This window comes from Salvia splendens, chromosome 17 (assembly GCF_004379255.2).
Source record: "Salvia splendens isolate huo1 chromosome 17, SspV2, whole genome shotgun sequence".
NCBI lineage: Eukaryota > Viridiplantae > Streptophyta > Magnoliopsida > Lamiales > Lamiaceae > Salvia > Salvia splendens.
This window is the reverse complement of record NC_056048.1, coordinates 10,076,040-10,094,668: the sequence shown is the minus strand read 5'-3', so window position 1 is coordinate 10,094,668 and position 18,629 is coordinate 10,076,040. Positions and strand designations below refer to the sequence as shown.

At 33.0% G+C, this 18,629-nt stretch overlaps 1 protein-coding gene across 3 annotated transcripts; it reads right to left on the bottom strand.

The window, feature by feature from the left end:
* Nucleotides 1-2,903: 2,903 nt before the first annotated feature.
* On the bottom strand, nt 2,904-7,800 carry LOC121774929 (vacuolar fusion protein CCZ1 homolog B-like). Of its 3 annotated transcripts, none has more exons than XM_042171841.1 (11): nt 7,646-7,800; nt 7,136-7,343; nt 6,828-6,921; nt 6,220-6,400; nt 6,086-6,124; nt 5,874-5,983; nt 4,903-4,998; nt 4,332-4,787; nt 3,935-4,090; nt 3,330-3,559; nt 2,904-3,177 (listed from the first exon to the last, which is right to left on the bottom strand). In XM_042171841.1, the coding sequence occupies exons 2-11, from the start codon at nt 7,315-7,317 to the stop codon at nt 3,147-3,149; spliced, it is 1,575 nt and encodes a 524-aa protein (XP_042027775.1). In that variant the 5' UTR covers nt 7,318-7,343; nt 7,646-7,800; the 3' UTR covers nt 2,904-3,146. The 3 variants fall into 3 exon arrangements, with proteins under 3 accessions (XP_042027775.1, XP_042027776.1, XP_042027774.1); XM_042171842.1 differs by having other exon boundaries at nt 7,136-7,340; nt 7,646-7,798; XM_042171840.1 differs by lacking the exon at nt 6,086-6,124.
* Between the last annotated feature and the right edge of the window lie 10,829 nt (nt 7,801-18,629).

The window sequence follows — 18,629 nt, the reverse complement described above, 5'->3', positions numbered from 1 at the left end:
GGAGTCGGTCAAGGATAACCATGCATTGAAATTCGCCTTATTTCTATTTTTCTTGTCTTCATACTTGAGGACAAGTATGGTTTAAGTGTGAGCAGTTTGATAAGGTTAATTTCATGCATTGGTTAAAGGGTTAAATTTGTGCAGTTACGGGGTCTAACACATCTTTTTAAGCCAGATGTGTAGAGAGTTCGCCAGGTCCAGGAAAAAGAGAAGGACGTTTGCATGGCGCAAGGAAATGACGATAAAAGTGAGCATTGTGGAAAACTGACCAGACGGAGGAGATCAAGAAGCTGAAGGGCAGAACGGAGATTTCTGCGAAAGCTTCTAGAAGATCAAACCCGCACCTATATAAGGAAGAGAGCATGCATTTAAAAAAAACCTTTTTTTGGAGGCTGGGGGAGTTCTCGTCTCTCGGCACTTTTGGCTCTCTTAGCTCACTCGCACACTCTACACACTTGTTTCATCGGGAACTTGAGGGGGTTTCGGGTTTCAATTGCTGTTACGTAGTTGGGCAACACCGTCCTTGAAGAGGGCGAAGATACAATTTATTGCTTTCGTTTTAGTTTGTCATCGTGAATTTCACCGAGCTTCGCTGTTCGAAGCTCGGCTCTGTTTTCTGTCAAATTCTCATTTTCTATGCAAATTTCTGTTTCCGAATTTACTTTACTGATGTTGATTTCGATCATGGATGCATTTGGTTTTGAGTTTACCGTAGTTACTGTGATTTTTGTGTTGGTTTACTGAGTTTGCGCAGAATTGTTGAAAGCTTGTGTTGATCGGGATAGATCGGTTGAATCAGAAGTTATGGAGTTGATTTTGTTGGTTGTTGGGTTCAGAATGCTTGGATCCGGAGTGGATTAAGCATCCGACGTTTGGATCTGAAACAGAGTGATCGGAGTTGATGCCTACTTTTCGTGTTTTCGTTTCATTCCGTCTAGTACATGTAGATTTGTTTTATTTCCGGCTAATTGCAAGTTTTCGACATCCAAACTTTTACATTCTGTTTGAATCTGGAAATATGCTCTGTTTTCTTCATGTTCGTGTGTGATTCAGGTAATGAAATGCAGATAGTTGTTAGTTAAATCCTTAGTTTGTTATTTGCAGCTTTTATTCCGTACTTGTTGTTTCTGGAAAATGGTCCCCGTTGTTTACTCACTTTCTGTCTAGCTATATTAGGAAGTTGTTTGCTCGGTCTAAGAAGTTAGTTTAATATCTCGCAGTTATGAGGAAGTTCGATGTCAGCATGATGTTTTCAGTTTCCTAGGTCTAGTGTTTAATTCGTTCCTAGGTCTAGCTGTAGTTATACCTCAACCCAAAATTGTGTGGCAGCAGCCATTCACCATATCCAAGGTCTTCTAAATGCTTTCTTACGCGTCCATCTTTGTGGGATCGATCCCTGCTTCTCTGTACAAATTCATAGTATAGCGGGTTGAGGGTTTTGAACGCAGAATCAGTGTGTCCAACGACTGAGATTTCTGATATCCTCTGAGTTCCAAGACCTCGTGATCTAGCGGATTCTCTAGATCTGAGAAGCTTGACCTAGCATTAAAAGCACACACGTTTCCAAAGCGAGCTTCACAACTCCCAAATTGCGAAGAGGGCAATGGTAGTTTGATGTATAAGGCACTTCATAGTCAATGGATTTCAGGTGATACAGAAACGCTCCTCGATCTATACGGTGATGCTCGCACTATCCTCCACGCAATGCATTTCCCATTATGGGCATTTCGAGATTGAATTTAATAGAGTTCATCTAGAACTCTCTCGGATTCAACACATGTGAATAGCTAGTTATAGATGGGTTCGACTGTCATCCCCAACTTCTCCAGCAAGACCAACTTTTGTTTTTTTGATCCGTTAATGGATCAAGTTTTAAAAAAAACAGGGCATCCTTAAGAAGGGATATACTCCAAAATTGATAATATTTTTAATGCGGGGTTTAAGCGAGTAGTCGAAGAGTAACAATGACTATTCTACCCAAGCTTCATTGCTTCATATGTGCACTAGTTATCATGGCTTTTGCTGAGAAGATTGCTTGATTACTTCCATTGTTTCTCTTCAAACATCTCTTTGTGTATTAATTTTTACTCCACCATTACCTGCGTCAGATTTGAGAAACTGACCGTGGACCTACTAGGGAAGTGCTTGACGACAAGGTGTTTTTCATCCGTGAGGAAGTTGATAGGAGCCTCGAGCTAGCAAATTTCATCCAAGATCGCATCACAATACTCTCCAACATATCTTCTTAATTTAATTTGATTTAGCATATCTTTTATTTTAGTTAGCTATATCAAATATTTATATCTATTGCGAATACCAAATTTATATTTAATAGTAAAAAAGGGTAGAAAGAAATTAAGGGCATAAAATACCAAATTTGAAGTCGGAATTGCGAATTTGACAAGAGTGAAGTCAGAGGTCAACCAGAATGGTCGATGGAGGACATGTCAGATCCAATGGTCCGCTGTATTGGTTTTGTCCCGAAAATGCAAATTTTACCAAATTTATTTTCTTTTATAGAGTTGTATATCTCCCGGCTAAAAATATACTCCTAAGGATCAATTCAGTTATATTCATACCATTCCATAGCATCTAAGACCCATCCATTCACTCTTTTAACACCCACTACACAACATATATCTTATTTCGCTATTGTCTTTTTAAGCAGTACAAAAGAGTATAATCCTAAGGCTCAATTCAATTATATTCATACCATCCAAGACCATTCATTCACTTCTTTTATCATCCATTACAACATGGAGTATATTTTATTCACAATTTGTGAGCTTTGAGATTTTGACTCTTCTATTATTTTGCACAAGCTATACCTGCAAATATGCATGGCTAATGTAGCCTAATGGCAAGCGAAGAATATTGTATCCACAAGAACTAGTCTACTACACTTGAGCACCGCTAATCCATTTCAATTACTATTTAGAAAATCTACATTGGTGTCATTTCATCACTTCTAAGACTAATTACCATAAAAAAATTTAAAAATAAGATTAAATTTTTTTTATACAAACATAACAGTAGATTCTCTATGGATTAATAAACTACACACACATCAATCTCTTAGAGCTCTACTTCTCTTTTTTTGATACATTAAGCAGTCATCTATAGAATGTGGCTGTCTTAACTGTTGCCTAGTCCAAGGAAAATGCACCATTGCAGTACCTGCAAATTTATGGTGGATAATTCAAATATCAACAACTTCTTTTTTGATCTGACGTGAACAGAAATATATTCTCTCTCTATATCAAACTTGATTTTTCAGAAAGCAATCGTAGGTAGAAATTAGAATTGTTGAATATCAGCAAAAATGTTACCTTTCACTGAACTTCTCAGTAGCATCAGCAGCAAACAGAAGGGTCTCACTCCCTTTCTCCAGAACCATATAAAGTTCCTTTCCTCTAACGAGTCGGGCAATGAGCCAAGAATTGTTTTTGGCTCTAATGCATATCTCTATATCCTTTTCACGACCTGAGTTGTCCCATTTAGCTCTAGCTTTCTCTAAGTCGACCTCTTCACGGAGCTTACTTAGTGCAACTAATGATTCCTATCCATTATGACAAAGATAACTAATGAGATATGACCAATATAAGATCACAAATATCACGGTTTGGAAAACGTGTCTCTCCTATATGCAAATCAGCATGAAAACACATCCAACAGTACTCCGAGCACAAGGGAAAAATTTGTTATACAACTTTATCATTAATGTGCCACCATTGTAGTGGCACGCAAATATTCTCTACAGAACTAACTTTAACAGAATTCAAATTTTCTGCAGCGAGACAAAATAGTTCAATATGGGAAATTAAACTCAAAGCAACTAAAAACATGCACCTAATAGCCTTTGAAAGTATATCTATGTAAGACCCAGATGAAATCAGAATCACTGATAGGAATCATACTAAAGGAGCAGCCTAACCTTTGTCAAAGTTGTTACTTTTCCAGGTGGAGACGCCCTAGATACATATCTATCACCATCCACCAACAGATAACGATACCCACTCACATGATATGCATTCTCACCACCCCATCCTCTTGATAGCTTCTCTTCAACCTTCAGCATCTTCAGTGATGCCTAGTATTAGCAGAAAATAGCATATTATCTTAGCCAATGAATAATAACACCAACATCCCAATATCAATTTCATACTATAAGGAGCAGTAAACATCTCCAACGAATATATCTTGAATGTAACCAACAAAATCATTAATCATGCTGATGTAACCATCCAAGATAAGCACACATCCAAGACAGAAGAATCTCTTCAAGCAAAAAAAAAAACAATTCGTAGAACATTAGAGGAACAAGCTCTTACATTTTCAATAATTTGCTGCTTCAGCATAGATATTCCTTGATCTCCACTGACAGATGAAACTGGAACCAGAAGTATAACGGTGAGGCCTCTATGTTGATAAGCTAATAAAAACATTTTCTCCTCCGTTAGATGAAGCCAAATTGTTGGGCACATAGGCAGTAAACTATTTACTTCTGTTCCCCAAATATCAGTGGTAAGAAAACCATCCTTCCCCTTAGACCACTTGGAATGCTGCAAAGGCCTCACTAAAGGGTAATTGTGCCTTCTTAGAGAGGGTGGATCATGGGAATTGTAATATTGGTCTATGGCAGAGATAGAAGTAACTTGTAAAGCTCCAGCATAAGTACTGCATGCAGTGTCTGTTTTACGCAAAGAGGACCATGCACTTGCTCCACGGAATAGAGCAATAGGAGTTAGCCTTAGGACAGCATAAGTAAATAGGTTCAGAGTGTCGATCTGAAAAAGAAAAAGGAATGAACATAACAGATCGAAATGAAATTAGATGCTCCAAAAGGGGAACATTAAGATAACAAACAAGAATTAAAACAAGTATACAAAGATCAAACCATACAGGTGAAAGATTTGTGGAGACAAGTAGATCCTGGAACATGGTCATTGAGTAGCATTGTTTGTTCCCCACACAAGATTCCAACAATGTCACGAGAGACTGAAAGAAACCGAATGTAAGGGAACACAATTTACAAAAATAGACTGCTATTAGCACCAAAATTAGGGAAATTATAAGACATACATTGAAATTATTATATTGAACAAGTAAAAGATGGATAGCTAGCTGGTCGACCTTTGCATACCCATGGTCATCCCCCATACAATAAAAGCATTATTTGATGTGTTAGTTAATATTATTTATTTAGTTGTTAGAGATAAGTTCAAATCTAGTTTGATTTGATTTATGATTCTAGTATTATCTTTTAGAGTTTTATTCAAGTTGGAGTCTTTTACAAAGTCTTATAAGTAGGCTTTGCTCCCTACTTTTACAGTGTACAAATATAAAGTTTAGTTCCACTATTTTGTTGTGGCCTTTCTGGAGGATGGCCTATTAGTCATAGAATTGAGTATTTATCTTTTATTTTATGTATTTTTGTTTATTTCCTATCTCAGTTTTCTTCATTGTTATTTTGTCAATTCTGCAATATGCTCTCTATGATGATATATTAGTGAATGCTTATGGTATGCCCACCTATCACTCCATATCATTATATGCCTTTTATTATCAAGGTTAATCGTCAAATAACGCATGACATTTTGAGTTGTAAGAATTAAGACCCTTAATTATCTCCCATGATTTAGGACTTCCCCTTTTTCCCCGGTATTTTTTTTGTCCGTTTTTAGTTTAAGACAGACTGGGTTCTGAACTGGTTGCGGGTCTTATACCAAGTATGCTAAATTCGTTGACTGACAAGAGTACCATTCACCAATTATATACATTGAACAATATTCCGCATAAACATCCTTCCTCATCAATGAGGAATTACTCTAGCTACACATTAGAAAAAAGGCATAGAATACCTAGAAACTAACCTGAACTTCTATAGCAGCCTCACGCCCCACAGTTAACATCTGCAACGTTCCCTGCTCTTTTAGAGAGTCACGAAAATTTGGCAATTGAAGTTTCTTCCCGATGGAAAAATCTGACCCAAAGAGAAAATGCAAGGTGTGAAAATGTCAACTTCAGATTGCTCCATGTGCACAAATGAAACGTGAATCATTTGATACAGCAACTGCAGCATTACCCCAGCAGCAATATTCCAATGGATATCGGTTTTCAAATGCTGGAAATTAGTAACTTAAGTTGAAATAATAGCAAATGAGAGAAAAACATCATATAGTTTATCTACAAGGAGCTTAGCATATAAGTAACACTCACCACTTAAAAAGTCCATGATAAAATAGTACAAATGGCTTCTAACAAGTCCTCCACTCGGTTCTTTATCAACCAGTGCCCTAATATATCCATGAAACATCACAAAAAGAGAATGGATTTCTTTAAGAACACTCCGTAAAGCATCAACCCGCCAAATGGATTCTGGATTCTCTTTTTCTACTACCTACTCAAGGAGGAGAGAATTAAGTCAGGAACTGCAAATATTGAATTAGACGGTCAATATATAGAATATAAGTATTTTGCAGATAACATTATAGTGCTTCAATTGTACTACTTCATAAGCCTCTTAAATCACTTCAATAGGATTTAAAATGTATAGGTTTTATAGTAAGTTGTATGATGTGAGTCATGTTAATCTGATCAAAAGAGATAGGTAAGATGCACTTCTTAAACTGAAAGGTAAACGATCGCTGAACTGCTTGAAAATCAATTCATGCAAGGCAAACAAAATAAACAAACATCTTCTGGTCTCATTAGTACATTAGCGGAACTAAAGGAACAAAAAACACTATAATCTCCTGACATTGTTCCTATATTAGCCAATACGAAATGCTTTTCAATAAACGAGAAATAAGAAAACATTATCATACCATCACCATCCATATATCGGCCTCTACTTCATAGAAAACATGACAATGCTTCTCAGCTTCAATAACCTCACATGGAGCATCTGGAGAGAAAATCCTACAGGAAACAAAAAGTAAGGCGCCTAATAACCAACCAGCAAAGAAATCAAAGGTGAGTCAATAATTAATTAACTAGTTGCTCCATTTCAAACTGAAAATGAATCATTCATTACTTGTAAAAACATAACAAGAAAAGGCAAGCATTTAAAAGGCTATATACTTTCTGATACCAAATTAAACAGGTAATGATAGATAAATTGGCAAAGATCAACCTGGTAAAAGTAATCAATCCTTCGCTGAGGCCAATAACCGAGAGTTGATTCGTAATAGGCAAATCAGCAGGATAAAAGAAGAGAATCTTATCCAACTCCTGCCCTTCCGTTTGGCCCCTCCTCAAATCAAACATACATAATTTCATTGCTTCCTTCGCATCACTCTCAGATGTTAGTCCCATTAACACCCTTTCCCCTCAAAATTCTCCTACCAATACACATCATATCAGTACATTAGCACAAAGAGTAATAACCAACATAAACCAGATTCGCAGTTCAAAACGTGTATGCTTCTATCATGACGGCAATCGATTGACATGTGCAAATGAAATTTCTAATTCATAGTGACAATAATAATATCATCTCCACCAATCAGTATAATGATAGTCCATATTTGACCAAATCAGAGATTTATTCGTAGAAGTGATTAATACCTAATCCACCATAACTGGCGGTGTAGATTGATCAGCACAGGGGAAACTGAAAACAAAATGAAAATGAAAAACTTACCGGACAGAGGTGGTCGCGATGCAGCCGATCGGAGGCGGCGCGGCCGGGAATCCGTCAAAATGACGATGCAAATAAGTAGCTCGGGCGGTAGCTGGGCTTGGAGATTAACGGCTGTTACACTAAAAGTATATCAAAAATATTTTTAAAATTTTGATTTATTGTGTTCAAGTTCAAATCAATTTATATTATTAAAATAGAAAAAGGAAAGTATTTTGATTTATTGCGTTCAAATTAAAATCAATTTATATTATTAAAATAAAAAAAGGAAAGGAAGAGAAAGTAAAATAAATACAGAAAAACTTGAGGAAAAAGAGCTGCGGTGTGAAAGAAGAAGCACACGTAGGAGTAATAACCTAATTTAATTCTACTAGTAATATTTAAATACTCCCTCTATCCCTAAATATAAAACATATAGTGGTCTAAAATTTTTCACGTATAATTTTCATTTTTATTAATTAAATCGAAAAAGATAAAAAAAAACTATTAAATTAGGGTTTGGGATGAAAATGTCAATATAACATTTTGAAAATATCAACACAATGCTTTGAGAATGTCAATACATTGCTTTAAGAATGACATTCTACATGTATTATATTGACATATTTTATATATTATGTTGACATTTGTTGTTGTACGAACAAAGTGAAATTGTTTGAATTTTTTTTTCAAATTTTGACATTGGAACAAATGCAAGTGAGATCTTGTTAGAATCTTTATGAAATTATCTTTAATTTGATATATGTTGTGCGAAAAATTAATTTAAATCAAGAAAGTTATATGCGTTTTAAAGTTATGAGATATTTTTCAAAAGTTAGTTACAACTAATTTGTTCATAAATTGACCTTAATATCCCTTATTGACGTTTATTGTTGATCGTATTAACATTTCGTGGCTGATGATCTAGGCTCTTGATTTGAATATCTAATGACTATTATTTAATTGTAGTTAGTAATTAAGCATTGAGTTAGCAATATAACACTCCCTTAATGAAGAGAGAGTAAAGTAAGTGGAAGGAAAAAAAGTAGATATAGAGATAATGTTCATTTATTTTTAATGGGACAATTTAAAAAGAAAAATATTTCTTTTCTAATGGAACAGAGGAAGAGGAAGTAGTTTTTAATTAATGGGCCCATATTAATATAATAGTATTAAAAATTATTAGTTAAATTAATATTAATAATATTAATAACAATACACACATAATTGACAAAAAGTTAGTAAATTAAGTAGTAGTACTGTACTACTCTACTACTACACGTACATAATTATTCTTAACTAGTATGCCCGTGATCGCACGACATATTGTATTTCATTTCAATGTATATAATATCAAATTATTATGTATTAAAAGAAATTTATAAAATCAATCATTAACGAAGTCTTCTAACAATTTTCAATATAATGCAAAAAATTACACAAAAATTTTAGTAGGTAAAAATAGAATGAAATGATTGCAACATACATACTTTCATACATTTTTACAATAATATAAGTAAATAGGTTAAATTTTTGCATTTTTAGATGATTATCACAAAGTTAAATAACAATAACAATAACAATAACAATAATAATAATAATAATAATAATAATAATAATAATAATAATAATAATAATAATCATCAAAGCATATTAACAATAGTTTGTCGTAGGAGTCTGAACTCTATTTCTCACAAAAAAAAAGCAAATAGAAACGATTGATCATTCTTAATTTGATCACTTAACTTCTTTTGTAAAATGCAGGGAATGTTCCTTGAATCCTATTTTCCTACATAATTTTTTTAATAATTAATAGTTTAGATAAATAACTAAAAAATGTACTAAGATACGAAACTAACACTTCTACCGTACAACCATGGAAAACACATTCCAAGGAAATTACATTAGGCTCCACGTTTAGTCATCTCAAAAACATGCACATATTGGACTTTGATGACTGGTTAAGTATTGTTAGGCTTAAGATCACTGAAGAATGTTAACACAAAAGAGTGCTTAAAATAGATGAATATTAATATACTGAAAATAAAGTCTTCTTTGGTAGAAAATTCGTGATGCAACGGAGGAAATATAAGTTAGCAAATACGTATAAAGAATATCAAATCATTATTATATGGAGTAATTAATTTGGCAATTTAAACACGTATATCGCACGACATGGACAACCTATTCATATTCACTAAATTGCGAAGTCTTAGAGAAATTAATAGTATAATCAAATACATTTTTTCAGTACATGACCTAATTATTAGTTATAACAAATACATTTTTTCAGTTATCTATTAGTTTTGGAAAAATTTACAAGATTGCTATTTAATTTAAAAAATTATATTAAATAAAAAATGCATAATTAAAGGGTAACTAAAATCGTGTGAACTATGAATGCCTAAGTGGAGTGAGTGGGAGGTTTTACAATGAAGGTGTAAACGTGGGAATCAAAATTAAGTTGAGATCCTTTGTCAATTGTCATATTTAATGAAAATATTTTAAAATGACTGTTCTACAGATTTCCATGAATGAAGCTGCGAAAAGTTGGGGATTACAATGCCTTCGTTATGAAATAAGTGGGTAGATTTTATCAGAAGAAATATTTGTGTTTGCATTTGAAAAAAATGATTAAAGTTTCTGCTCCATCTAATGTGTTTTGTGGGGTACTTCTTTTACCAAATCAGGGGATAGTTAAGGCCGCCATGGAGATGCAAGCTGAAGCAAGCTCAAGTTTTAGAATCTGAAGGTAATAATTTTTCTTAAACTTAAGCCAGCTCTTGTCTTACAATTAATTCTTCTGTCTGCGAAAGCATCTTGCATCCACAAGTTTCATCAATATGACTCACAGAAATATGAATTAATTGATTTGCAATTTTTCTTGAGCATAGGCTAAATTCATTTATTCCAAAAAAAATATTTGTCGAAAAGTGAAGGTATGTATTAACTCTTAATAATGAAAAAATTACTACATGCTGCTTGTGGTGTTAGCATGTAAAATAGTATAAGATGATGCATATTTATGCTTCTTTTCATTCACGAAATTAATTGTCTGACCTTAAAACAGGAGGCAAATATTAATATCGCAGATGGAAAGAAAACCTGTGTGATCCTTCAATCTGAAGCTGCGAAGATGGACGAGGTCAACACAGCTTTAGGTCAGTTATCTCATTTGTATTTATTGTTTCATGCTGGTGATACAATTTCCAATGGTTAATTCATATTTTATGCCTAAAAAGTTTAAGTTGGGAGTAAGCTTGGTTGACCTTTTGTATTCCTTAAAAAGGATTTTAGCGGTTAAGTTTTTTATTTTTGTATCAAAAATTGGGTTCTCCAATTATGCTTATCCCTTAATTTTTTGCTATATCAGGAGAAGGAGAAGCAGAAGCAGAAGCAGAAGCTATCCGTGCTAGAGTACAAGCAACTGCAGAAGGGATAGCTGTGGTATCAAAAGCCCTCAAGGAACATGGTGGTGTTGATGTGAATCTCTTTTCTTTATTCATTACTATTTATCTACTGCAGAAGGGATAGCTATGTAAGTTTGAGACACTCACATACACACATCATCTGGATCGCAAAGTATTGTGTAATGCACTAAGTATGCAGACAGCAAGTTTAAGAGTTGTCGAGCAATATATTCAGGCCTTCACTCATCTTGCAAAGAAGGTAAAACTCAAAATGTCTAGCTTAGTGTCACCATTTTCTTTCTTTTTTCTTTTTAATAATTATAATATTTTTTCAATACTGATGATTACATTTTTAGTCCATCTGACTATGTTACTTTATAGTTGATCCATGTTAAAAAATCTATGTTGAAATTATAATTGGCTAATTTTTTTTATACACATATCTATAAGTAGGTTTAATCATATGAAAGGATTATTTTGTTGGTAAATTTAATGTATAATTTAATTTGTCTTTAATTCTATAGAAAACTATACAAATTGTTAGACAAAAGTAGCTATACATATTTATTATTGATTTCGTGCATTGCAAATTGATTTTGTTCCTTATTTTATTGTAGTTTTAGGTGAGGCGGGTGGCTTTAAAGATGCCAAACGAGTTATTTTACCTATGAGCTCTGTTGAAGAGTAATTATCCATTGTTTTTAATTCTTTATTGTGATAGATTTTTATCTTCCTACTCCATGATTTAATGCTTAAACATTATATTATGTGACTTGTTTCAAATTTATTATGCTTCAATGTTGATTTGTATAGATTTTTGATTCTCATATAACTAAAATTGTTACTCATATTGTTCATTGTTAATATTGATTCTAATTTTATTTAATTAATTTAAAATTGAAAATTAATATTTTAAAAATATATTAATTTGTGCATAGCATAGGCGTGATACTAGTTGCATTAAAAGTTGACACACAAATTAAATAAATAATTGCATCCAAATTTTATAAATATTCAACATCCTGCTCAAAACTTATAAATATTTAAATTCATACCCAAAATTCAATAATATTCAAATTAAGGTCAAAACTCGCCTTTTATATATGTATAGATACTATTACAAATACATAATTTTCATTTTTCAATAATTGTTATTAGTTTAAAAATTGGCATAATCTTAATTTAAAAAAAAAATCTTATTACACTATATTATTTAATTTAATTTAATTTAAATTATTGACAAAGGGTCATGGGTTAGTGTGTAATTTAGATCAATTTATAGGTGTGATTGAAAAGTATAAAAAATAAATGAATGATGAATATTCTCTTGAATTTGAGTTTAATGTAAATGGTTGGAGTAAAATCAATATTTAGTGTGACATTTACACTAAAACGGGTTTGAGTTTAGTATAATGGTTGGAGATGCTCTTAGATTGCGATAACGGTAAATTATACACGGGCTAGTGGGTCAAACGATCCGAACCGGAGGGTATTATCCGGGTTTGCCTTTGTTTCACAAAAATACTTTATTTTTGTTATTTTGATACACTCGACAAGAATTGATTTTTTACATTTAATGACACTACTTCATAATATATTATTATTAATATATATTTATTTTTATTATATGCATCAAACACTTTCTTTACTATTAATACATTCATTACTCATTAATATGACTATCAACAATGGATAAAAGAAGACGCACAAACCATCGTAGAGGGTAGGCACACTTCATCGCGTATTATTTTACACGGCACATTTATTTATTTATTTAAAAAAAAAAAAACTCCTACATTTAGTGGCGACAAATCTTGCAGATTGAGTCGTTATCGAGTCAACCTGATAATGATCAATTCAATAAGGTCTAACCCGAACCCGATATATTAAGAAAACTATCAACCCGTATACAAACCCAATCTGCTACTTTCAAATCTGAACACGACCTGCACCCGACACGAACCCGTTAACGACATGATATAATATGGGTTGACACGATACAATAACAACATGATAACGACCCAAACCTGACATGACATGATTAAAACCTGATATTACATGATTTAACCTAATTTTAAACCCGATTTACACAATAAAAATTCGTTTTGCATGATTTAAACCTGATTAACATGAAATTAAAGAATTAAAATATAGCATTATTTTTAAAAAAAAATTGATATTAATTTCTTAATGGGTTATCCGTATCCAATTAGAACATAATCCAAAATTATTGGATTCTTAACTGGTCAACCCGATAAAGATCCTTACAAATCCAATAAGACTTCACCCAAATCAATTGCCAACCATAAACACACTTCATCCCTATTGCAAGTATTAAATAATTTATTAAATTTGTTAATAATGCATATAGGCTTGTACTTTCTCATTATTTTCATGATTGTTTTTCAAAAATTACAATTTATGAACTAAAATATTAAAATATACGCTTTTTGTTTCATAAAAATAGTACTCTTTGTCATGACACGTTGTAACGTGCAGTTTATAAAGTAAGAGAGAAATAAAAAATGTAGTGTTAGCTGATTATAAAGTTTATACTATAGAGCATCCACAATAGCACAGACTAGCCAATAGGCTAGCATTAGGACTAGCCAAAAACACCTCATGCCACATCATCAAGGACTTCCCACATTTTTTCACATCATCAGGACTTCCCACAGCTCAGTAATAGGTTAGCAATAGGCTAGCCGACGCCTTAGCCCTCCCGAGAAAAAATAACACCAAAAATAACAACAACGAAATGAATTGAAAAAAAAACATAGAAAAAAAATGAAATGAGATTAGGATATTTTAGAAAAATAAAATAAAAAATCGGCTAGCCGCTCTTGTTCGCGCCCTAGCTCTAGGGCGTTGGTTTTTCATCCGTCGGGCTAGCCTAACGCAATAGCGGACTAGTCGAACGCCCTAGCCGCACGCCGGTGGCTAGAGCGTCAGCTAGTCCGCTATTGTGGATGCTCTTAAGTAGTGTTAAGTAAAAGTTTTCTTATGTAGAACTAGTCTAAGTTTAAGGAATAACAAAAAATTATAAAGTTAGTCTATTTTAATGGAACAGAGAGAATATTATAAATATTATAAATGGTCGAAGCCTGTTCTACATGAACCCAAATCCCTAGTCTATAATATCTAATCCCATTCCTTCAAACAAAGAACCGAAGCACTATCCCAATCCCTCAAAACACAATTCTCTTTCCTTTATCTTCTTTTCTAGATTTGTACCTTCGATTTTATTTTTTTATTGAAAAGGATTTCTTTGGCTTTGGGAACAAAAGTGAATGAGGCGAGAGTCTGATTCTTGTTGTTTTTTATTTAAAAAATTAGAGTTGGAATTTAATGGTATTTTGTTTCTTATTGGTAGAATTATTTTCTTAACCAAGAATTATTTTCTTAACCAACAACCAGTGTCAATATATGCTCAATTTTGTTGTAGAGATTTTGTTGGCTTATTTATCTCCAGCCAAGAAAAAAAAATAGATTTTTCCCTTTTATCATATTTTTTATGGAGGGGTAAAGATACATCTTAAAGTGAGAAAAAGTATAACACTCTCATTTACCTCTTTCCTTAGAAATTAATTTCCATCTAAAAAGTAAATTTAGCCGTTATCATATTTTACCTCTCTATTTACCTCTCCTCTTGGAGATACTTTAACAGCATGGGCAGTGGACACTTCCCTTCATGTTATTACTCCCTTATTTCATGCATAGGCCTCAACACTTACATTAGACATTTCTCGCCACACCCCTTCCCACACTTCTCACATAAATATACATTACTATTTACTACTCCTCATTCCAGCACAAGTGATGAATTTCTTTTGGGTACAAGATTTAAAGAAATGGTATTTATTAAGTTAAAATGAAGTGAATAAAATATGAGAGAGAAAAAGTCGGAGAGATAAAGAGAGAATAAAATAAGAAAGATGAAATAAAGTAAAGGAGATAGAATAAAGTAAAAGAAGGAAAATATTTAGATTTTTTGCTTTAAGAGGAGATCAATTGTAGCATCCCGGAAAATTTTGACTTTTTATTATTATTATTATTATTATTATTATTATTTTTATTTGATGGCTTATTTTTTTTAATTAATGTGGATGTTGAATGAGAATTTCTTTTGTGGAAATTGAATCTCTATGTGTTTGAGTTAATTATGTGAAATTTGAGTTAATGTGATTAAGCTTCCAATGTGTGAATTAACTTAAATGAGATAATGCATAATCATTCTAGCCATTTTATTTGAAATTTTCGGCCCTCCTATTTATTGGAAATAATACTTTCTTTCTTGGATTTAATTAATTGCTTTGGGATATTTATCCAAATTAAATCCAAACCAAATTATCCCTATGCTATTCTAAATGATTTTCGACCCCTTGGCCATCCCTTGAGATTTTTGAAATCTCCTATTAATTAGGAGAGAGAATTATTTTTGTAGATTTAATTGGTATCTTGTTTATCTCTTTTCTTGAATTAAAGTCCAATTAAATCTTACAACATCTTGCCAAATCTCTCCATATCCTATTTTAATTAGGATTTGATTCTTTTTTTTCTCTAAAACCTCATAATTTTCGCACATACGCCTTTCAATTATTTGTGAGATTATTTTATTTGTTACCTATTTTGTGGGAGTCTTTTCCTACAAGAAATTACCAAATTTAAATCCTATTCCTATTTGATTTGAGGATTTAAGTATTTTTCCTTGATTTTCCCATTATACACGCCCTTTTTTAATTCCCCACTTGAAGATGCTCGAATTATTTTGTTACCTTATTTATGAGATACTCAATATATTTTTACCTATTTTGTGAGTATCTTTCTCTCCAAGTAAATACCAAATAAATATCTATGCAAATTAAATAGCAATTTTCGAAAATTACTCCCCCACATACTACACGCCTATCTTCCTTTTAATGGTGGGATTTATTCATTGACCTCTATTTTATTCTTCCACAGTTTTAATTGCTTTATTTAATTGTGGGATTTATCATAGACTATAAATTAAAAGAACTCTAACCCTAGCCCTCATATTTTCGCCTCTCTCTTCTCTCCATACCACACGTCTCTCTCTTCCTATCCTTCTCCACCAATCCTTCACCAATTCCTTGTTCTTGCATCATCGTGGAGTTGGAAATTCAAGATTCATCGAAGAATCGCATCATTCGTCATTCCTACCGATTGTTTTTCAATAGAAAGGTATACTTTGATTCATCTTTCTCCTTCTTACCATTGAATCCATGTTTCTTGATCCCCCATGCATATAGTGAGTGTAGAAATCGTAGATCTAAAAATTAATCGATTGGGAATGATGTTTGTATGAGAAAGTATGTGTATGTGCGTGTATGTATGTGTGTGTGTGAGTTTGTGAATGATTCATTGGTGAATGCTATGTGTAAATAGGAGAACATGGTTGTGATGTCGTTTTTGAAGCGGGAATATGTGTTGAAAGCATGAATATGTATGTGTGGATGAATGATAGACAAACCTTAGTTTGTAAATGTTGAGCATGAAAACTGTGGTGTTCGGACAGTAGGTTCCGACGAGTGTTTGGCTGACCAAACGATCTTATTTGGCACAAATTTTTATCTGAGTGAAATTTTAATTGTCTTCTGTGTTGTGTCAAAAATTTCAGCCTCTTTTGACGAAAGATGAATTTTTAACGAATTTTTCAATTGAACTGCGCAGTCCTGTCAGAATTTATATTCTCGTCCAGTGAGTTTCATTTTTGTTTTTGGCCGACCTAAAGATGTGATTTTGGTGTGGATTTTTAACTGGATGAACCTTGATGTGTCTACTGTGTGGTGACCAAAATTTAGCTTCAAATGATATCGGATGGATTTTTAATGATTTTTACAAAACGACTGCGCTGTTCTGCCAGATTCATATCTTGATTGAAATAGTCTTGTTGGCAGGTTTTCAATGAAATACATGATACATGTGTGAGTAAGAACTTATCCTATGATGTGATTATGCGTTGCACGTTGATGTATGCCAAAGGGTTCGTATCGTTTATGATGGTGAACGTTGGGATGGGCAATATGAGAAAACGATGAAAGGAACGATATGGCATGCATGAGTAATGTGTTGATAGAAAACTAATTGTGTTGTATTATGTGGTTATGATGTTGATAAGGGTTGTTGTGTGTACGTGGGTACAAAGAGCAAGGATTTCAATAAAGTTGTGAACCGTGTTTGTAAGCAATCGAGGTGGACTTTCTTTACTAAAACTCTTTTACGTTTCAAAATTATGATATTGGAGATATAGGGGTGGTTTAAAGTGTTATGTCATGCCATGATTGTTTTGATGTTGAGATTGTTTTGACTAGCCAGTCTACGAAAATGTTTTGTGATACTCGATGATATTCTTTTCTAAAATGTTAAAACTCGAGTTCACTATGGTATGGATGACATAACTTTTATCAAATATTTTGGCGTGTGTCCACTGAGTATGTCAAGTACTCAGCTCTGCATATGTTTTCTTTATGTGCAGGTTGAGCGGTGATGTTGCGGCGAATGTTGAGTCGAGCCTTAAGAAATTCCGGATGCGTCGTGTCTTCATACACAGGCGTCTCCCTATGACTCTCTAGACACCTTTATCCCGCTGTCTTGTTTCGAATCGTTCTTGATAAAGTCTTTCGTTTTGCTCTACACTACTTTATGACATTAATTACCTTGAGATATTAACCCGCTGCTTAATTGTTTAATCGATTAAAACTTTTCTTTTGAAACTTTGTTTAAGATGTTGTCTTTCATTGTTTTCCCCTTCTTTTTCCCCGCTCCTTAGTCCCTTCCCTAGTCACGATTTCTCCGTCTTTACTATCCTTAATAAGGGCGGTCGTGACATCAATCACTTAATAGTGTGGGACAACCCAAATAGAAAGTTGATCACTTGTAGTGGAACGGAGAGAGTATTTTAATTATAAAACTGAACTCATGTTAAGAAATACTACTATACTATTAATACTAACTAAATTCATTCATTAATTACGAAAAAAACTAAAACACCAAAACATTAGAAATTAAAAATTCTAAAAAATTAAAAACTTACTTCCTCCATCCGACAAAGTTTGTCTCATTTTACCATTTTTATTCGTCCCATAAGATTTGTCGCACTTAGAATCTTACCAAAAATAGATATTAAATACACCTCAGAATCTCCTCAATGTAAGATCCTTATTCCACTACTCACCTCCACTTAATACAAGGTCAAACAATTTCTTAAAATCCATGTCGGGTCAAACTGGGACAAACTTTGTGGGACGGAGGGAGTACTATCTTCTACTCCATCCGTTCCATAGTAGTGAATGCATTTCTTTTCGACGCACGATTTAAGAAAAACTGTGTCGAGTGAATTAAGTAAAGGAAGAATAAAGTAGAAAATAAAAAAGGTAGAGAGACGAAGAGAGAATAAAGTAAGAGAGAGTAAAGTAAGTGAAAAGAAATGTGTTGGCTTTTACTAAAAAGAGAAATGACTCTACTATGGAACATATCGAAATGCAAAAATGACTCCACTACTATAGAACGGAGGGAGTAATTTATATTCACGTTATATACAAATATCACAAATAATTTGTTTAAACTGATAATTTCAC

Bases quoted from the DNA above. Each gene is read 5' to 3' on its own strand.
- LOC121774929 (XM_042171841.1), bottom strand. From the start codon at position 7,317: ATGGGACTAACATCTGAGAGTGATGCGAAGGAAGCAATGAAATTATGT. The intron at 6,401-6,827 runs GTATGATAATGT...CTCCTTGAGTAG, and splicing joins CCGATATATGGATGGTGATG to GTAGTAGAAAAAGAGAATCC. The intron at 4,999-5,873 runs GTTAGTTTCTAG...GGTTTCTTTCAG, and splicing joins AGGCTGCTATAGAAGTTCAG to TCTCTCGTGACATTGTTGGA.